This window comes from Cherax quadricarinatus, chromosome 30 (genome assembly GCF_038502225.1).
Source record: "Cherax quadricarinatus isolate ZL_2023a chromosome 30, ASM3850222v1, whole genome shotgun sequence".
NCBI lineage: Eukaryota > Metazoa > Arthropoda > Malacostraca > Decapoda > Parastacidae > Cherax > Cherax quadricarinatus.
The window spans coordinates 25,558,922-25,575,847 of record NC_091321.1 but is presented as its reverse complement, the minus strand read 5'-3'; the positions used below and the strand labels follow the sequence as shown (position 1 = coordinate 25,575,847).

The 16,926-nt window shown below is 40.1% G+C and overlaps 1 protein-coding gene across 2 annotated transcripts in view; it reads left to right on the top strand.

The window, feature by feature from the left end:
* PIG-L (phosphatidylinositol glycan anchor biosynthesis class L) overlaps positions 1–16,926 on the top strand; it is a 130,664-nt gene that overhangs the window by 76,183 nt on the left and 37,555 nt on the right. For both annotated transcript variants that reach the window (XM_070090030.1, XM_053782044.2), the window contains exons 5-6: positions 13,682–13,781; positions 13,957–14,087. In XM_070090030.1, the coding sequence (XP_069946131.1) occupies positions 13,682–13,781; positions 13,957–14,087 (231 nt within the window). The remainder of the gene's footprint in view (positions 1–13,681; positions 13,782–13,956; positions 14,088–16,926) is intronic.

The window sequence follows — 16,926 nt, the reverse complement described above, 5'->3', positions numbered from 1 at the left end:
GCTGGAAGTCCAAGCCCCTCGCCCACAAAACCTCCTTTACCCCCTCTCTCCAACCCTTTCGAGGACGACCCCTACCCCGCCTTCCTTCCCCTATAGATTTATATGCTTTCCATGTCATTCTACTTTGATCCATTCTCTCTAAATGACCAAACCACCTCAACAACCCCTCTTCTGCCCTCTGACTAATACTTTTATTAACTCCACACCTTCTCCTAATTTCCAAACTCCGAATTTTCTGCATAATATTTACACCACACATTGCCCTTAAACAGGACATCTCCACTGCCTCCAAACGTCTCCTCGCTGCTGCATTTACCACCCAAGCTTCACACCCATATAAAAGTGTTGGCACTACTATACTTTCATACATTCCCTTCTTTGCCTCCATAGATAACGTTTTTTGACTCCACATATACCTCAACGCACCACTCACCTTTTTTCCCTCATCAATTCTATGATTAACCTCATCCTTCATAAATCCATCCGCCGACACGTCAACTCCCAAGTATCTGAAAACATTCACTTCTTCCATACTCCTCCTCCCCAATTTGATATCCAATTTTTCTTTATCTAAATCATTTGACACCCTCATCACCTTACTCTTTTCTATGTTCACTTTCAACTTTCTACCTTTACACACATTCCCAAACTCATCCACTAACCTTTGCAATTTTTCTTTAGAATCTCCCATAAGCACAGTATCATCAGCAAAAAGTAACTGTGTCAATTCCCATTTTGAATTTGATTCCCCATAATTTAATCCCACCCCTCTCCCGAACACCCTAGCATTTACTTCCTTTACAACCCCATCTATAAATATATTAAACAACCATGGTGACATTACACATCCCTGTCTAAGACCTACTTTTACCAGGAAGTATTCTCCCTCTCTTCTACACACCCTAACCTGAGCCAAACTATCCTCATAAAAGCTCTTTACAGCATTTAATAACTTACCACCTATTCCATAAACTTGCAACATCTGCCACATTGCTCCTCTATCCACTCTATCATATGCCTTTTCTAAATCCATAAATGCAATAAAAACTTCCCTACCTTTATCTAAATACTGTTCACATATATGCTTCAATGTAAACACTTGATCTACACATCCCCTACCCACTCTGAAGCCTCCTTGCTCATCCGCAATTCTACATTCTGTCTTACGTCTAATTCTTTCAATTATAACTCTACTGTATACTTTTCCTGGTATACTCAGTAAACTTATTCCTCTATAATTTTTACAATCTCTTTTGTCCCCTTTCCCTTTATATAAAGGGACTATACATGCTCTCCGCCAATCCCTAGGTACCTTCCCCTCTTTCATACATTTATTAAACAAAAGTACCAACCACTCCAACACTATATCATCCCCTGCTTTTAACATTTCTGTCATGATCCCATCAGTTCCAGCTGCTTTACCCCCTTTCATTTTACGTAATGCCTCACGTACCTCCCCCACACTTACATTCTGCTCTTCTTCACTCCTAAAAGATGGTATACCTCCCTGACCAGTGCATGAAATTACTGCCTCTGTTTCTTCCTTAACATTTAAAAGCTCCTCAAAATATTCTTGCCATCTACCTAATACCTCCATCTCCCCATCTACTAACTCCCCTACTCTGTTTTTAACTGACAAATCCATATTTTTCCTTGGCTTTCTTAACTTGTTTAACTCACTCCAAAATTTTTTCTTATTTTCATTAAAATTTCTTGACAGTGCCTCTCCCACTCTATCATCTGCTCTCCTTTTGCACTCTCTCACCACTCTCTTTACCTTTCTTTTACTCTCCATATATTCTGCTCTTCTTATAACACTTCTGCTTTGTAAAAACCTCTCATAAGCTACCTTTTTCTCTTTTATCACACCCTTTACTTCATCATTCCACCAATCACTCCTCTTTCCTCCTGCACCCACCCTCCTATAACCACAAACTTCTGCCCCACATTCTAATACTGCATTTTTAAAACTATTCCAACCCTCTTCAACCCCCCCACTACTCATCTTTGCACTAGCCCACCTTTCTGCCAATAGTCGCTTATATCTCGCCCGAACTTCCTCCTCCCTTAGTTTATACACTTTCACCTCCCTCTTACTTGTTGTTGCCACCTTCCTCTTTTCCCATCTACCTCTTACTCTAACTGTAGCTACAACTAAATAATGATCCGATATATCAGTTGCCCCTCTATAAACATGTACATCCTGGAGCCTACCCATCAACCTTTTATCCACCAATACATAATCTAATAAACTACTTTCATTACGTGCTACATCATACCTTGTATATTTATTTATCCTCTTTTTCATAAAATATGTATTACTTATTACCAAATTTCTTTCTACACATAGCTCAATTAAAGGCTCCCCATTTACGTTTACCCCTGTCACCCCAAATTTACCTACTACTCCCTCCATAACATTTTTACCCACTTTAGCATTGAAATCCCCAACCACCATTACTCTCACACTTGATTCAAAACTCCCCACGCATTCACTCAACATTTCCCAAAATCTCTCTCTCTCCTCTACACTTCTCTCTTCTCCAGGTGCATACACGCTTATTATAACCCACTTTTCACATCCAATCTTTATTTTACTCCACATAATCCTTGAATTAATACATTTGTAGTCCCTCTTTTCCTGCCATAGCTTATCCTTCAACATTATTGCTACTCCTTCTTTAGCTCTAAATCTATTTGAAACCCCTGACCTAATCCCATTTATTCCTCTCCACTGAAACTCTCCCACCCCCTTCAGCTTTGTTTCACTTAAAGCCAGGACATCCAGCTTCTTCTCATTCATAACATCCACAATCATCTCTTTCTTATCATCTGCACAACATCCATGCACATTCGGACTTCCCACTTTGACAATTTTCTTCTTCTTATTCTTTTTAGTAATCTTTACAGGAAAAGGGGTTACTAGCCCATTGTTCCTGGCATTTTAGTTGACTTTTACAACACGCATGGCTTACGGAGGAAAGATTCTTATTCCACTTCCCCATGGATATAAAAGGAAAATTAATAAGACCAAGAACTATTAAGATAAAATCAAAGAAAACTCAGATGAGTGTGTATAAATAAATGTGTATATGTATGTGTAGTGTGACCTAAGTGTAAGTAGAAGTAGCAAGACATGCCTGTAATCTTGCATATTTATGAGACAGACAAAAGAGATCAGCAATCCTACCATCATGTAAAACAATCACAGGCTTTCGTTTTACACTCACTTGGCAGGACAGTAGTACCTCCCTGGGTGGTTGCTGTCTACCAACCTACTACCTATAACATATATATATACTTATTTTTTTTTTTTTTTATTATCACACCGGCCGATTCCCACCAAGGCAGGGTGGCCCGAAAAAGAAAAACTTTCACCATCATTCACTCCATCACTGTCTTGCCAGAAGGGTGCTTTACACTACAGTTTTTAAACTGCAACATTAACACCCCTCCTTCAGAGTGCAGGCACTGTACTTCCCATCTCCAGGACTCAAGTCCGGCCTGCCGGTTTCCCTGAATCCCTTCATAAATGTTACTTTGCTCACACTCCAACAGCACGTCAAGTATTAAAAACCATTTGTCTCCATTCACTCCTATCAAACACGCTCACGCATGCCTGCTGGAAGTCCAAGCCCCTCGCACACAAAACCTCCTTTACCCCCTCCCTCCAACCCTTCCTAGGCCGACCCCTACCCCGCCTTCCTTCCACTACAGACTGATACACTCTTGAAGTCATTCTGTTTCGCTCCATTCTCTCTACATGTCCGAACCACCTCAACAACCCTTCCTCAGCCCTCTGGACAACAGTTTTGGTAATCCCGCACCTCCTCCTAACTTCCAAACTACGAATTCTCTGCATTATATTCACACCACACATTGCCCTCAGACATGACATCTCCACTGCCTCCAGCCTTCTCCTCGCTGCAACATTTATCACCCACGCTTCACACCCATATAAGAGCGTTGGTAAAACTATACTCTCATACATTCCCCTCTTTGCCTCCAAGGACAAAGTTCTTTGTCTCCACAGACTCCTAAGTGCACCACTCACTCTTTTTCCCTCATCAATTCTATGATTCACCTCATCTTTCATAGACCCATCCGCTGACACGTCCACTCCCAAATATCTGAATACGTTCACCTCCTCCATACTCTCTCCCTCCAATCTGATATTCAATCTTTCATCACCTAATCTTTTTGTTATCCTCATAACCTTACTCTTTCCTGTATTCACCTTTAATTTTCTTCTTTTGCACACCCTACCAAATTCATCCACCAATCTCTGCAACTTCTCTTCAGAATCTCCCAAGAGCACAGTGTCATCAGCAAAGAGCAGCTGTGACAACTCCCACTTTGTGTGTGATTCTTTATCTTTTAACTCCACGCCTCTTGCCAAGACCCTCGCATTTACTTCTCTTACAACCCCATCTATAAATATATTAAACAACCACGGTGACATCACACATCCTTGTCTAAGGTAGTAGGTTGGTAGACAGCAACCACCCAGGGAGGTACTACCGTCCTGCCAAGTGAGTGTAAAACGAAAGCCTGTAATTGTTTTACACGATGGTAGGATTGCTGGTGTCCTTTTTTCTGTCTCATAAACATGCAAGATTTCAGGTACGTCTTGCTACTTCTACTTACACTTAGGTCACACTACACATACATGTACAAGCATATATATATACACACACACACACCTCTGGGTTTTCTGCTATTTTCTTTCTAGTTCTTGTTCTTGCTTATTTCCTCTTACCTCCATGGGGAAGTGGAACAGAATTCTTCCTCCGTAAGCCATGCGTGTTGTACGAGGCGACTAAAATGCCGGGAGCAAGGGGCTAGTAACCCCTTCTCCTGTATAAATTACTAAACTTAAAAAAGAGAAACTTTTGTTTTTCTTTTTGGGCCACCCTGCCTCGGTGGGATACGGCCGGTTTGTTGAAAGAAGAAAGAAGAATATATGTATATATGTTTCAACATACCAGCCGTATCCCACTGAGGCAGGGTGGCCCAAAAATAAAAACAAAAGTTTCTCTTTTCAAAGTTAGTAATTTATATAGGAGAAGGGGTTACTAGCCCCTTGCTCCCAGCATTTTAGTCGCTTCTTACAACATGCATGGTTTACGGAGGAAGAATTCTGTTGCACTTCCCCATGGAGATAAGAGGAAATAAACAAGAAGAAGAACTAGGAAGAAAAATAGCAGAAAACCCAGAGGGGTGTGTATATACAGTAGGGCCCCACTTATACGGAAGGTTAGGTTCCAGGCTGTTGCTGGAAAGCAGACATCGCCGGAAGGCAGAACGCCATTTTTTTCCATTTATAAATGCATATAAATGCCAGACAACAAGTTTACACTAAATTATATTAAGTTAGTAATAGAACCAGGCATTAAAAACACGCAAAGTAAAATACATTCACAGTAAATTCATTACTTTTCTTAAAGTACAGTGGACCCCCGCATAGCGAACTTAATCCGTGCAAGAGGGCTGGCTGTTATGCGAAATGTTCGCTATGCGAATGAATTTTCCCCATAAGAAATAATGGAAATAAAATTAATCCGTGCAAGACACCCAAAAGTATGAAAAAAAATTTTTTTTACCACAAAAAAATGTTAATTTTAGTACACACAAACTGAAAAAGGCATGCACAATTACATGACACTTACTTTTATTGAAGATCTGGTGATGATTGATGGGATGGGAGGAGGGGAGAGAGAGTGTTAGTGTTTAGAAGGGGAATCCCCTTCCATTAGGACTTGAGGTAGCAAGTCCTTTTCTGGGGTTACTTCCCTTCTTCTTTTAATGCCACTAGGACCAGCTTCAGAGTCACTGGACTTCTTTCGCACAACATATCTGTCCATAGTGGCCTGTACCTCTCGTTCCTTTATGATTTGTCTAAAGTGGTTCACAACAGTGTCATTGTAACAGTCACCAGCACGGCTTGCAATAGCTGTGTGAGGGTGATTTTCATCAAAAAAGGTTTGCACTTCAAGCCATTTTGCACACATTTCCTTAATCTTTGAAGTAGGCAATTCCTTCAATTTCTCTCTCCCCTCCTTTGAACCAGTTTCCCCAGGTCTGGCCTCTTGCTCTTGAAGTTGATCTATCAGCTCATCAGTGGTTAGTTCTTCATTGTCCTCCTCCACCAACTCTTCCACATCCTCCCCACTAACCTCCAACCCCAAGGACTTCCCCAATTCCACAATTGATTCCTCAACTGGTATACTACTCCTCTCAGGGTTAGCCTCAAACCCTTCAAAATCCCTTTTGTCTACACATTCTGGCCACAGTTTCTTCCAAGCAGAGTTCAAGGTTCTCTTAGTCACTCCCTCCCAAGCCTTACCTATAAGGTTTACACAATTGAGGATATTAAAGTGATCCTTCCAAAACTCTTTTAGAGTCAATCGAGTGTCTGTGGTCACTTCAAAGCACTTTTGAAACAGAGCTTTTGTGTACAGTTTCTTGAAGTTGGAAATGACCTGCTGGTCCATGGGCTGCAGGAGAGGAGTGGTATTAGGAGGCAAAAACTTCACCTTAATGAAGCTCATGTCCCCATAAAGTCGCTCTGCCACGTCTGTAGGATGACCAGGGGCATTGTCTAACACCAGGAGGCACTTAAGGTCTAATTTCTTTTCAGTTAGGTAATCTTTCACATTGGGGGCAAATGCATGGTGTAACCAGTTATAGAAAAATTCCCTAGTGACCCATGCCTTACTGTTTGCCCTCCACAGCACACACAAATTATCCTTGAGGACATTCTTTTGCCTGAACGCTCTGGGAGTTTCAGAGTGATACACTAATAAAGGCTTAACTTTGCAATCACCACTAGCATTGGCACACATCAACAAAGTAAGCCTGTCTTTCATAGGCTTATGTCCTGGGAGTGCCTTTTCCTCCTGAGTAATGTAGGTCCTGCTTGGCATTTTCTTCCAGAACAGGCCTGTTTCATCACAATTAAACACTTGTTCAGGTTCCAGTCCTTCAGTTTCTATGTACTCCTTGAATTCATGCACATATTTTTCAGCCGCTTTGTGGTCCGAACTGGCAGCCTCACCATGCCGTATCACACTATGGATGCCACTACGCTTCTTAAATCTCTCAAACCAACCTTTGCTGGCCTTAAATTCACTCACATCATCACTAGTTGCAGGCATTTTTTTAATTAAATCGTCATGCAACTTCCTAGCCTTTTCACATATGATCGCTTGAGAGACGCTATCTCCTGCTAGCTGTTTTTCATTTATCCACACCAATAAGAGTCTCTCAACATCTTCCATCACTTGCGATCTTTGTTTCGAAAACATAGTTAAACCTTTGGCAACAACAGCTTCCTTGATTGCCGTTTTCTTGCCCACAATAGAAGAGAGGGTTGATTTTGGTTTCTTGTACAACCTGACCAGGTCGGTGATACGTACTCCACTTTCATACTTATCAATGATCTCTTTCTTCATTTCAATGGGTATTCTTACCCTTTGAGGTGTACGGTTGGCACTAGAAGCTTTCTTGGGGCCCATGGTCACTTATTTTCCAGAAACAGCACCGAAAACACTGTAATAATACGAAATATTCCGAGTGTATGCTTGAATGTTACCGCGGAGGCTGGCTGGTAAACAATGGCACGGGCGGCACATGTGAGGCTGGCTGAGGGCGCACATTGGACGCGTCTCGGACGAAGGCCGCTGAGCGGGTTTTTGTCCACTATGCGGGGCAAAATTTTAGCGAACAAAGCGTCCGCTATGCGGATTGTCCGCTATGCAAGGCGTCCGCTATGCGGGGGTCCACTGTATTTGTAATCTTATTGTAGGGAGAGAGGTGAGTAGTACTTATTTGTAGGAAGTCAGGTGCAGGTAGCCCAGGTGCAGGTAGCCCTGGCTCCCTGTCTCATACTTAATATACGATATTTAAAACATCCCAGAGAGGTAAAATACACATACAGTACACTCATTATTTACCTTAAAATATGTGTAGTCTTAATTTAGGAAGAGAGGTGAGAAGTATTTATTTGTAGGAAGTCAGTGTAGGTACCCGGTAGGTGTAGCCCACCTGGGCTACACCTACCGGCTACCTACACTGTGGCCCAGAGCCATATTATTGACATCGACATGCCTTGTTCACTGAATTTAATCATTTCTAACAACTACGTTTCGATGCCATCATAAATGAAAGTAATGAATAATTCATGCCGAAAATTGTAAACAAAAGCGGAGTGAGGGAGTGGCTGGGCCAAACGCAGATTCATACACATTTTCTCTGATGGCTGAGCAGAGAAAACGTAATGTTGTCCCTCCACCTGGCTACCACACAGCTCCGCAAGTATTATTATCAGAGCACACATAAAATATGCAATAAATGCCAGACAACAAGTTTACACTAACTTATATTAAGTTAGCAGTAGAAATAGGCATTAAAAACACAATAAAAGGTAAGATACACACAGAGTACACTGTGTGTATCTTATTAAATAAAAGGGTGTTTATTGAATAAAATCAGAATGGCACACCATCATCCTCTAACTTGGCAGAGCTAACCACTGAAGAGATGCGACACCAACTGGAACAGCAACAGACCACAGCTGAGGAAATTGCTTCAGAGGAGGAGGAAGAGAGAGGGGAGAATGTACCTTCTTCAGTGATGAAGGATATGTGTGCAAAGTGGAGTGAGTTGCAAAGTTTTATGGAGAAATATCACCCTAACAAAGCTGTTGCAAGCCATGTCTGCAACATGTTCAATGACAATGCCTTGTCCCATTTTAGGCAAATCTTAAAGAGGCACCAGAAACAGGCCTCTGAACAGATTTTTTGTGCGACATGGGTACAGTGACTTTCAAGCTGGTCCTAATGCCAGTAAAAGACAAAGAAGGGAAGTAACCCCAGATAGGGCCTTGATACCTGAAGTCCTTATGGAAGGGGATTCCCCTTCCAAACAATAACCTCTCCTCCTCCCTCTCACCTCCTTGCCTTCTTCCATACACCAACAAGAGTCTTTAACAAAGGTAAAAGTGATGTTAAATGTTCATTTATCTATTTCATTAGTCATTTATATTTATTTCTCATTGTTTTCTGTATATAAAACTATAGTTATGCTCTATAAAATGTATTTTTTGTTAATATTTTTGGGTGTCTGGAATGGATTATTTGGATTTACATTATTTCGTATGGGAAATATTGCTTCAGTTTTCGTACGATTCAGTTTTTGTCAGACTTTTTAGAACGAATTAATCATGAAAACCGAGGTTCCACTGTACATATAATACTTAGCTTGAAATACGGTGTCATTCGACTTTCTCTTATGGAACTGTTGTACTAAAACAGCAGTAACAGCAGAAAAGCAGTAAAAGTGCTAAACATAATGAACAACGACTCAATTGACAGCTAGCGAAAATGTAGAACACCAAAAAATGGGAGCTGTATATGCGGGGTCCTCCTGTACTGCGAAATTTTTTATCACAGAGTGGTAGATTAATGGAACGACTAACAAGAAGATATAATAAATGTTGAAACTATTGGAAATTTCCAAAAATTATATGATAATAAGTTATGGAAGACAGAACATTACAAGCATAACTCTGTAAATAATTACACTAGGTGAGGGACATTAGGAATACAACAAACATTTGAAAAACAATTGGTTTGGGGTGCAGTACTTATCAGAGCATCCATGGTACATTTGAACTAACCAGCTTAACACTCGAGCTTACAAATCTAAAGAGTGAGTCAGTTGATTGAGAGAAAGTGAGTCATTGCATTGCCTTGTATAAAAAACTGCATGCTTATCCCAATAAGAAGCTTACTTGAGTCAACCCTTTTCTCTGGGGCAGTCAAACTCCCTTTGCTTGCCTTCATCACACTGGCCATGCCATATGGGTTCTTAGTCTAAACTCAAGTGATCTGACCTGATCATGCATCTTTTGCTAGCTGCCTTGGGAGCATCCAGGTGGCCAATTGGAATGATTCAAAAGCAAGTATCCTTGTGTATCCTCGGCACATGACACGTACCGTAGATTGAAAACAAACCATGCGGTGTTGTTCAAAACAGGCTCATGTGGTAAGGCTTTTTTTATAACAGTCACTGAAACCAGTTCAGAGAAATATTTAATGAGATAATTTGAAAACATCAAGGGTTCCTATGATATCTCCTGGTCTTTGATCGAGGAAATGGTCGCTAGTGAATTGAGAAGGAAAGCTTGGATTCAGCAGATATGGTCATTAAAGAAGACTGAGCTAGTCATTGCTGCAGGAAGGCTCCTAAGATATTTTTTTGTCTTTAACTGAAATTCCACTAAATGAATGCTCATTAAGCAAGGGATGAGTGGTGGTGTTTTTAAATTGAGGAAATATGTACGTATTTACTATAGTCATCACTGGTGTTTACGATAACCTTAAGTCATACACTTCATTAGTCACATTTCCAGGCCCCTCTTATATTACACTTGCTTTCCATTCTGAACCTTTATTCACACAAAAAATAGAAGATTTGCTGTTATGCATTATTTATGCAATTATTGTAATAATTTTATAAATAATGTCAACCCATTCGTGACTGCGTATTAGACCAGCCAGTTGGGCACATACTGGACATGTGACATGATTTATTTACCCTTGAACATCGGAAAAAATCAAACATTTCCAGTAATTCGAACTCAGTTTTAAGGTACAGTGGACCCTCGACTTAGGATATTAATCTATTCCAGAGAGCTCATCATTAGATGAAATTATCATAAGTTGAATTAATTTTTCCCATAAGAAATAATGGAAATCCAATTAATCCATTCCAGACACCCAAGAGTATGAAAAAAAAAATTTTACCACATGAAATATACATTTTGCTACACACAAAAAGAAGGATACATGCACAATATACTGTACTAAATGAAGAATAAATGACACTTATTTTTATTGAAGATGTAGTGATGAGTGATGGGACACTGTTTTTCTTGAACACTCTGGGATTTTCAGAGTGATATATGAGTAAAGGCTTCACTTTGCAATCCCCACTAGCATTACAAGAAAACATGAGAGTTAGCCTGTCTTTCATAGGGTTGTGTCCTGGGAGTGCCTTTTCCTCATGAGTAATGTAGGTCCTGTTTGGCATTTTCTTCCAGAACAGGCCTGTTTCGTCACAGTTAAACACTTGTTGGGCTTGGAATTTTTCAGCTTCACCATGCCTTATCACACTGTGTATGCCACTACAATTCTTAAATCTCTCAAACCAACCTTTGCTGGCTTTAAATTCAGCTTTAAATCCAGGCATTTTTTCCTGTTCACCTGAGTGTTAGTCAACTGGTGTGGGTCGCATCCTGGGAACAAGATTAAGGACCACAATGGAAATAAGTTAGACGTCCTCGATGACGCACTGACTTTGTTGGGTTATCCTGTGTGGCTAACCCTCTGGGGTTAATTGTTTCTCGTTAAGCCACACCAACAGCAGTCTCTCCACATTTTCAAGTAGTACAGCTGACGGTGGTGCAGCAGCAGCTGACCATGGTACAGCAGCAGCAGCAGCAGCAGCAGCAGCAGCTGACCGTGGTACAGCAGCAGCAGCAGCAGCAGCAGCAGCTGACCATGGTACAGCAGCAGCAGCAGCTGACCATGGTACAGCAGCAGCTGATGGTGGTGCAGCAGCAGCTGGCAGTGGTACAGCAGCAGTTGGCAGTGGTACAGCAGCAGCAGCAGCTGACCATGGTACTATAGTATTTCAATAGTATTTCTCACCCTTTTTACCACAGGGTTGGCACTAGAAGCTTTTGTTGGGCCCATGGTGGCTTATTTAGCAGTTACAAGCACTAAAAACAATGGAATAATACAAAATTTATCGAATGTATGCGTGCAACCATCCGCCCTGGCTTGTAAACAATGGCACTAGTTGAGCTGAGGCGCTCTGGCCAGACAGACCGCATTTGGGACATATGATGTAAGTCAAGTTTTTCTTCATAGGTCGGGTAAAATTTTTTACGCTGAAACACTTCGTAAGTAGATTTTATTGTAAGATGAGGCCTTCATAAGTTGGGGCTTCACTTTACTTTCCATCTTGAAACCAATATCAAAATCACCTCTAATTCTGTAAAATATTTTCCATTCTATCAAATGAGGCCCAAAAAAAACGAGAATACAACTATAAAAACCATACGAAAACGCACCACAAAGTCGTTGTTTTACACCAAAATCACAGTCGCAATTTTTTGTAATTATACACTGCGCGGTGCAAGGATTTTTTTTATATATGTACTGCACACTTACCACACAGACATATTCTCTCATATCTAGGTCCAAATTTACCTGTCACAGTTTATCTGAAAGAGCTGAGCTCATGGCATCATACTACGGGACTGACAATGGCTCCAAAGCAGTGTTACCGTGGGACCGACAATAAAAGGGTTAATAAAGTTAATAAATTTGACTTACAAGAAAGTTCATCACTGCTGCTTTCCAAGTGAAGAGCTGAAATTTACAACTCAACACCTTCACTTACACATAGCCTAAACCACTTCATCAGAATTTGATCTAGTTCTGAACTTTTTCCTTCTTTCATTTGTAGATGAATGGTTCAGAGAACCGACATGTTGATAAATTAGACACATGTGCAACTCTTGGGTATCTTTATTGAGGAAACGTTTCGCCACACAGTGGCTTCATCAGTCCATACAAAGGAGAATCTTGAAGAACAGGAGGAGAATGAGGGAATTCTTCGCTTGCCTAATTCTTGGGCACGACCTACTTCCACATTGAACAAATGTGACACCACCTATGACTGCTGCACCTCTCCTACCAACAGTTTATAAGCTCCTTCTCCACACGTATGCCATATTCTATTCAAGATTGATGGACTGACCACATCGACTCAAGGTTGAGGGACTGATTACCTCATTCTCCTCCTGTTCTTCAAGATTCTCCTTTGTATGGACTCATGAAGACGTTTCCTCAATAAAGATACTCAAGAGTTGCACATGTGTCTAATTTACCTTCTTTCATTGTTTGCCTTTTACACATCTATGAGAATCACTATTAGCAAAGAAACCATGTAATTTTTCTTTCTGTTTTTTTGTCATAAACCATACAAGAGCCAGTACTATGTAATTCACAATATAATTCACACAAGCTTCTCACAGACACACACCTATCCAGTATTTTCAGAAGTTCAACCTTATGATTTATGGATAATGTACTGTGCTTGTGCTTTACACAACGAGAAGCATTTCCTTTATTCACTGGAACCATGGCTGGGGTTAAAAGTGAGCAGGTTATAACACTAAATGGAAAAAAACAAACTGGAATGGCTTGACTGTGTTTGCAAGTAGTGCCTCCAAACTGTAGCGGCAGGTTAGTGCAGTGACCTGGGAAATTTGAAATTACACTAGTCGAAATTAGTGCCGGAATAATGATGGAACCGGATTAGTGATTGCCGGATCATTGATGGCTGACCTGAAGTAGTTATAATAATCTAACAATGGAAAGAAAGCTTATTGACTAGTCATATAGTAGCAAAAGTGTACATAGTCTCATGTGTTGTGGAGGGCAACTAAAAAGTTAAGTGAGTGCCTGGTTTTTTTCCCTCTTCATGAATTAAACAAACACCACAGAGATGTTACAAAAATTTTACACTGCAAGCTTTTATTTTTTATAAATTCTATTATGCTGTTATTTTTAATCACTGCCCTTGCTTCCCTGTTTGTCATTTTCAGGTGGTGACTTTTGATATGGGGGGAGTCAGTGGCCACATCAACCACTCGGCACTATTTTCTGCTGTTCAACACTTGGTAGAGGAGGAATTTTTACCAGAAAGTGAGCTCTCATTATTTTCAGTGGTTTCCAAATTATTCATGCAATGTGCAACTTATCATAGTATTACAATTATATTAAAAATATTATTATTTGCCATATCATAAACAACAGTGTTTTCATTCACACTTCTGGAAATTTAAGATATTTATAAAATTTTCTTGTTTACACCCTGCAGCATGTGAGGCATTCTCTCTTGACTCGGTAAATATTCTGCGAAAATACTCTTCTCTTCTTGATGTTCCACTCAGCTATGCACTTTCTTCATGTGCCTTCACTGTAGACCGTAAAAGACATTCTATTTTACAGGTAAGAGTTTTTTTCCCTGATATGATAGAGGATTCCCCATATTTATTACCTGATTTACTAATTAATTTGATTATCTCCCAGCAATGTCACTGAGGTATTCAGGGAAAGTCACTGCTACAAGTTTGCTAGACACCACACATGAAGACAATAATATAGGGAATGCTGTCTGTGATACCTTATGGATACCAATGTCTCCTAATCTGAAGTGTAGCTTGGTTCCACCACCCATCTTCTAGAATAAGGTTGAGTACTTCTTTGACTCTAGGTATAGGTTGGTAGACAGAAACCGCCCAGGGAGGTACTACGTCCTGCCAAGTGAGTGTAAAACGAAAGACTGTAATTGTTTTACATGAAGTAAAAGTAGCAAGACATACCTGAAATCTTGCATGTTTATGAGACAGAAAAATGGACACCACCAATCCTACCATAAGTAGGATTGCTGGTGTCCATTTTTCTGTCTCATAAACATGCAAGATTTCAGGTATGTCTTGCTACTTCTACTTACACTTAGGTCCCACTACACATACATGTACAAGCACATATATACACACCCCTCTGGGTTTTCTTCTATTTTCTTTCTAGTTCTTATTCTTGTTTATTTCCTCTTATCTCCATGGGGAAGTGGAACAGAATTCTTCCTCCGTAAGCCATGCGTGTTGTAAGAGGCGACTAAAATGCCGGGAGCAAGGGGCTAGTAACCTCTTCTCCTGTATATATTACTAAATGTAAAAGGAGAAACTTTCGTTTTTCCTTTTGGGCCACCCCGCCTCGGTGGGATACGGCCGGTGTGTTGAAAGAAGAAAGAATATATATATATATATATATATATATATATATATATATATATATATATATATATATATATATATATATATATATATATATATATATATATATATATATTTATTTATTTATTTATTTATTTATTTATTTATATTTTTATTTATATTTTTCAACAAGTCGGCCATCTCCCACCGAGGCAGGGTGACCCAAAAAAAAGAAAGAAAATCCCCAAAAAGAAAATACTTTCATCATCATTCAACACTTTCACCACACTCACACATTATCACTGCTTTTGCAGAGGTGCTCAGAATACAACAGTTTAGAAGCATATACGTATAAAGATACACAACATATCCCTCCAAACTACCAATATCCCAAACCCCTCCTTTAAAGTGCAGGCATTGTACTTCCCATTTCCAGGACTCAAGTCCGACTATATGAAAATAACCGGTTTCCCTGAATCCCTTCACTAAATATTACCCTGCTCACACTCCAACAGATCGTCAGGTCCCAAGTATCATTCGTCTCCATTCACTCCTATCTAACACGCTCATGCAGGCTTGCTGGAAGTCCAAGCCCCTTGCCCACAAAACCTCCTTTACCCCCTCTTTCCCCCCTCTTTCCAACCCTTTCGAGGATGACCCCTACCCCTCCTTCCTTTCCCTATTGATTTATATGCTTTCCATGTCATTCTACTTTGATCCATTCTCTCTAAATGACCAAACCGCCTCAACAACCCCTCTTCTGCCCTCTGATTAAAGCTTTTATTAACTCCACACCTTCTCCTAATTTCCACACTCCGAATTTTCTGCATAATATTTACACCACACATTACCCTTAGACAGGACATCTCCACTGCCTCCAACCGTCTCCTCGCTGCTGCATTTACCACCCAAGCTTCACATCCATATAAGAGTGTTGGTACTACTATACTTTCATACATTCCCTTCTTTGCCTCCATAGATAACGTTCTTTGACTCCACATATACCTCAACGCACCACTCACCTTTTTTCCCTCATCAATTCTATGATTAACCTAATCCTTCATAAATCCATCTGCCGACACGTCAACTCCCAAGTATCTGAAAACATTCACTTCTTCCATACTCCTCCTCCCCAATTTGATATCCAATTTTTCTTTATCTAAATCATTTGATACCCTCATCACCTTACTCTTTTCTATGTTCACTTTCAACTTTCTACCTTTACACACATTCTCAAACTCATCCACTAACCTTTGCAATTTTTCTTTAGAATCTCCCATAAGCACAGTATCATCAGCAAAAAGTAACTGTGTTGGTTCCCATTTTGAATTTGATTCCCCATAATTTAATCTCACCCCTCTCCCGAACACCCTAGCATTTATTTCTTTTACAACCCCATCTATAAATATATTAAACAACCATGGTGACATTACACATCCCTGTCTAAGACCTACTTTTACCGGGAAGTATTCTCCCTCTCTTCTACATACCCTAACCTGAGCCTCACTATCCTCATAAAAGCTCTTTACAGCATTTAGTAACTTACCACCTATTCCATATACTTGCAACATCTGCCACATTGCTCCTCTATCCACTCTATCATATGCCTTTTCTAAATCCATAAATGCAATAAAAACTTCCCTACCTTTATCTAAATACTGTTCACATATATGCTTCAATGTAAACACTTGATCTACACATCCCCTACCCACTCTGAAGCCTCCCTGCTCATCCGCAATCCTACATTCTGTCTTACCTCTAATTCTTTCAATTATAACCCTACCGTATACTTTTCCTGGTATACTCAGTAAACTTATTCCTCTATAATTTTTACAATCTCTTTTGTCCCCTTTCCCTTTATATAAAGGGACTATACATGCTCTCCGCCAATCCCTAGGTACCTTCCCCTCTTTCATACATTTATTAAACAAAAGTACCAACCACTCCAACACTATATCCCCCCTGCTTTTAACATTTCTGTCATGATCCCATCAGTTCCAGCTGCTTTACCCACTTTCATTCTACGTAATGCCTCACGTACCTCCCCCACACTTACATTCTGTTCTTCTTCA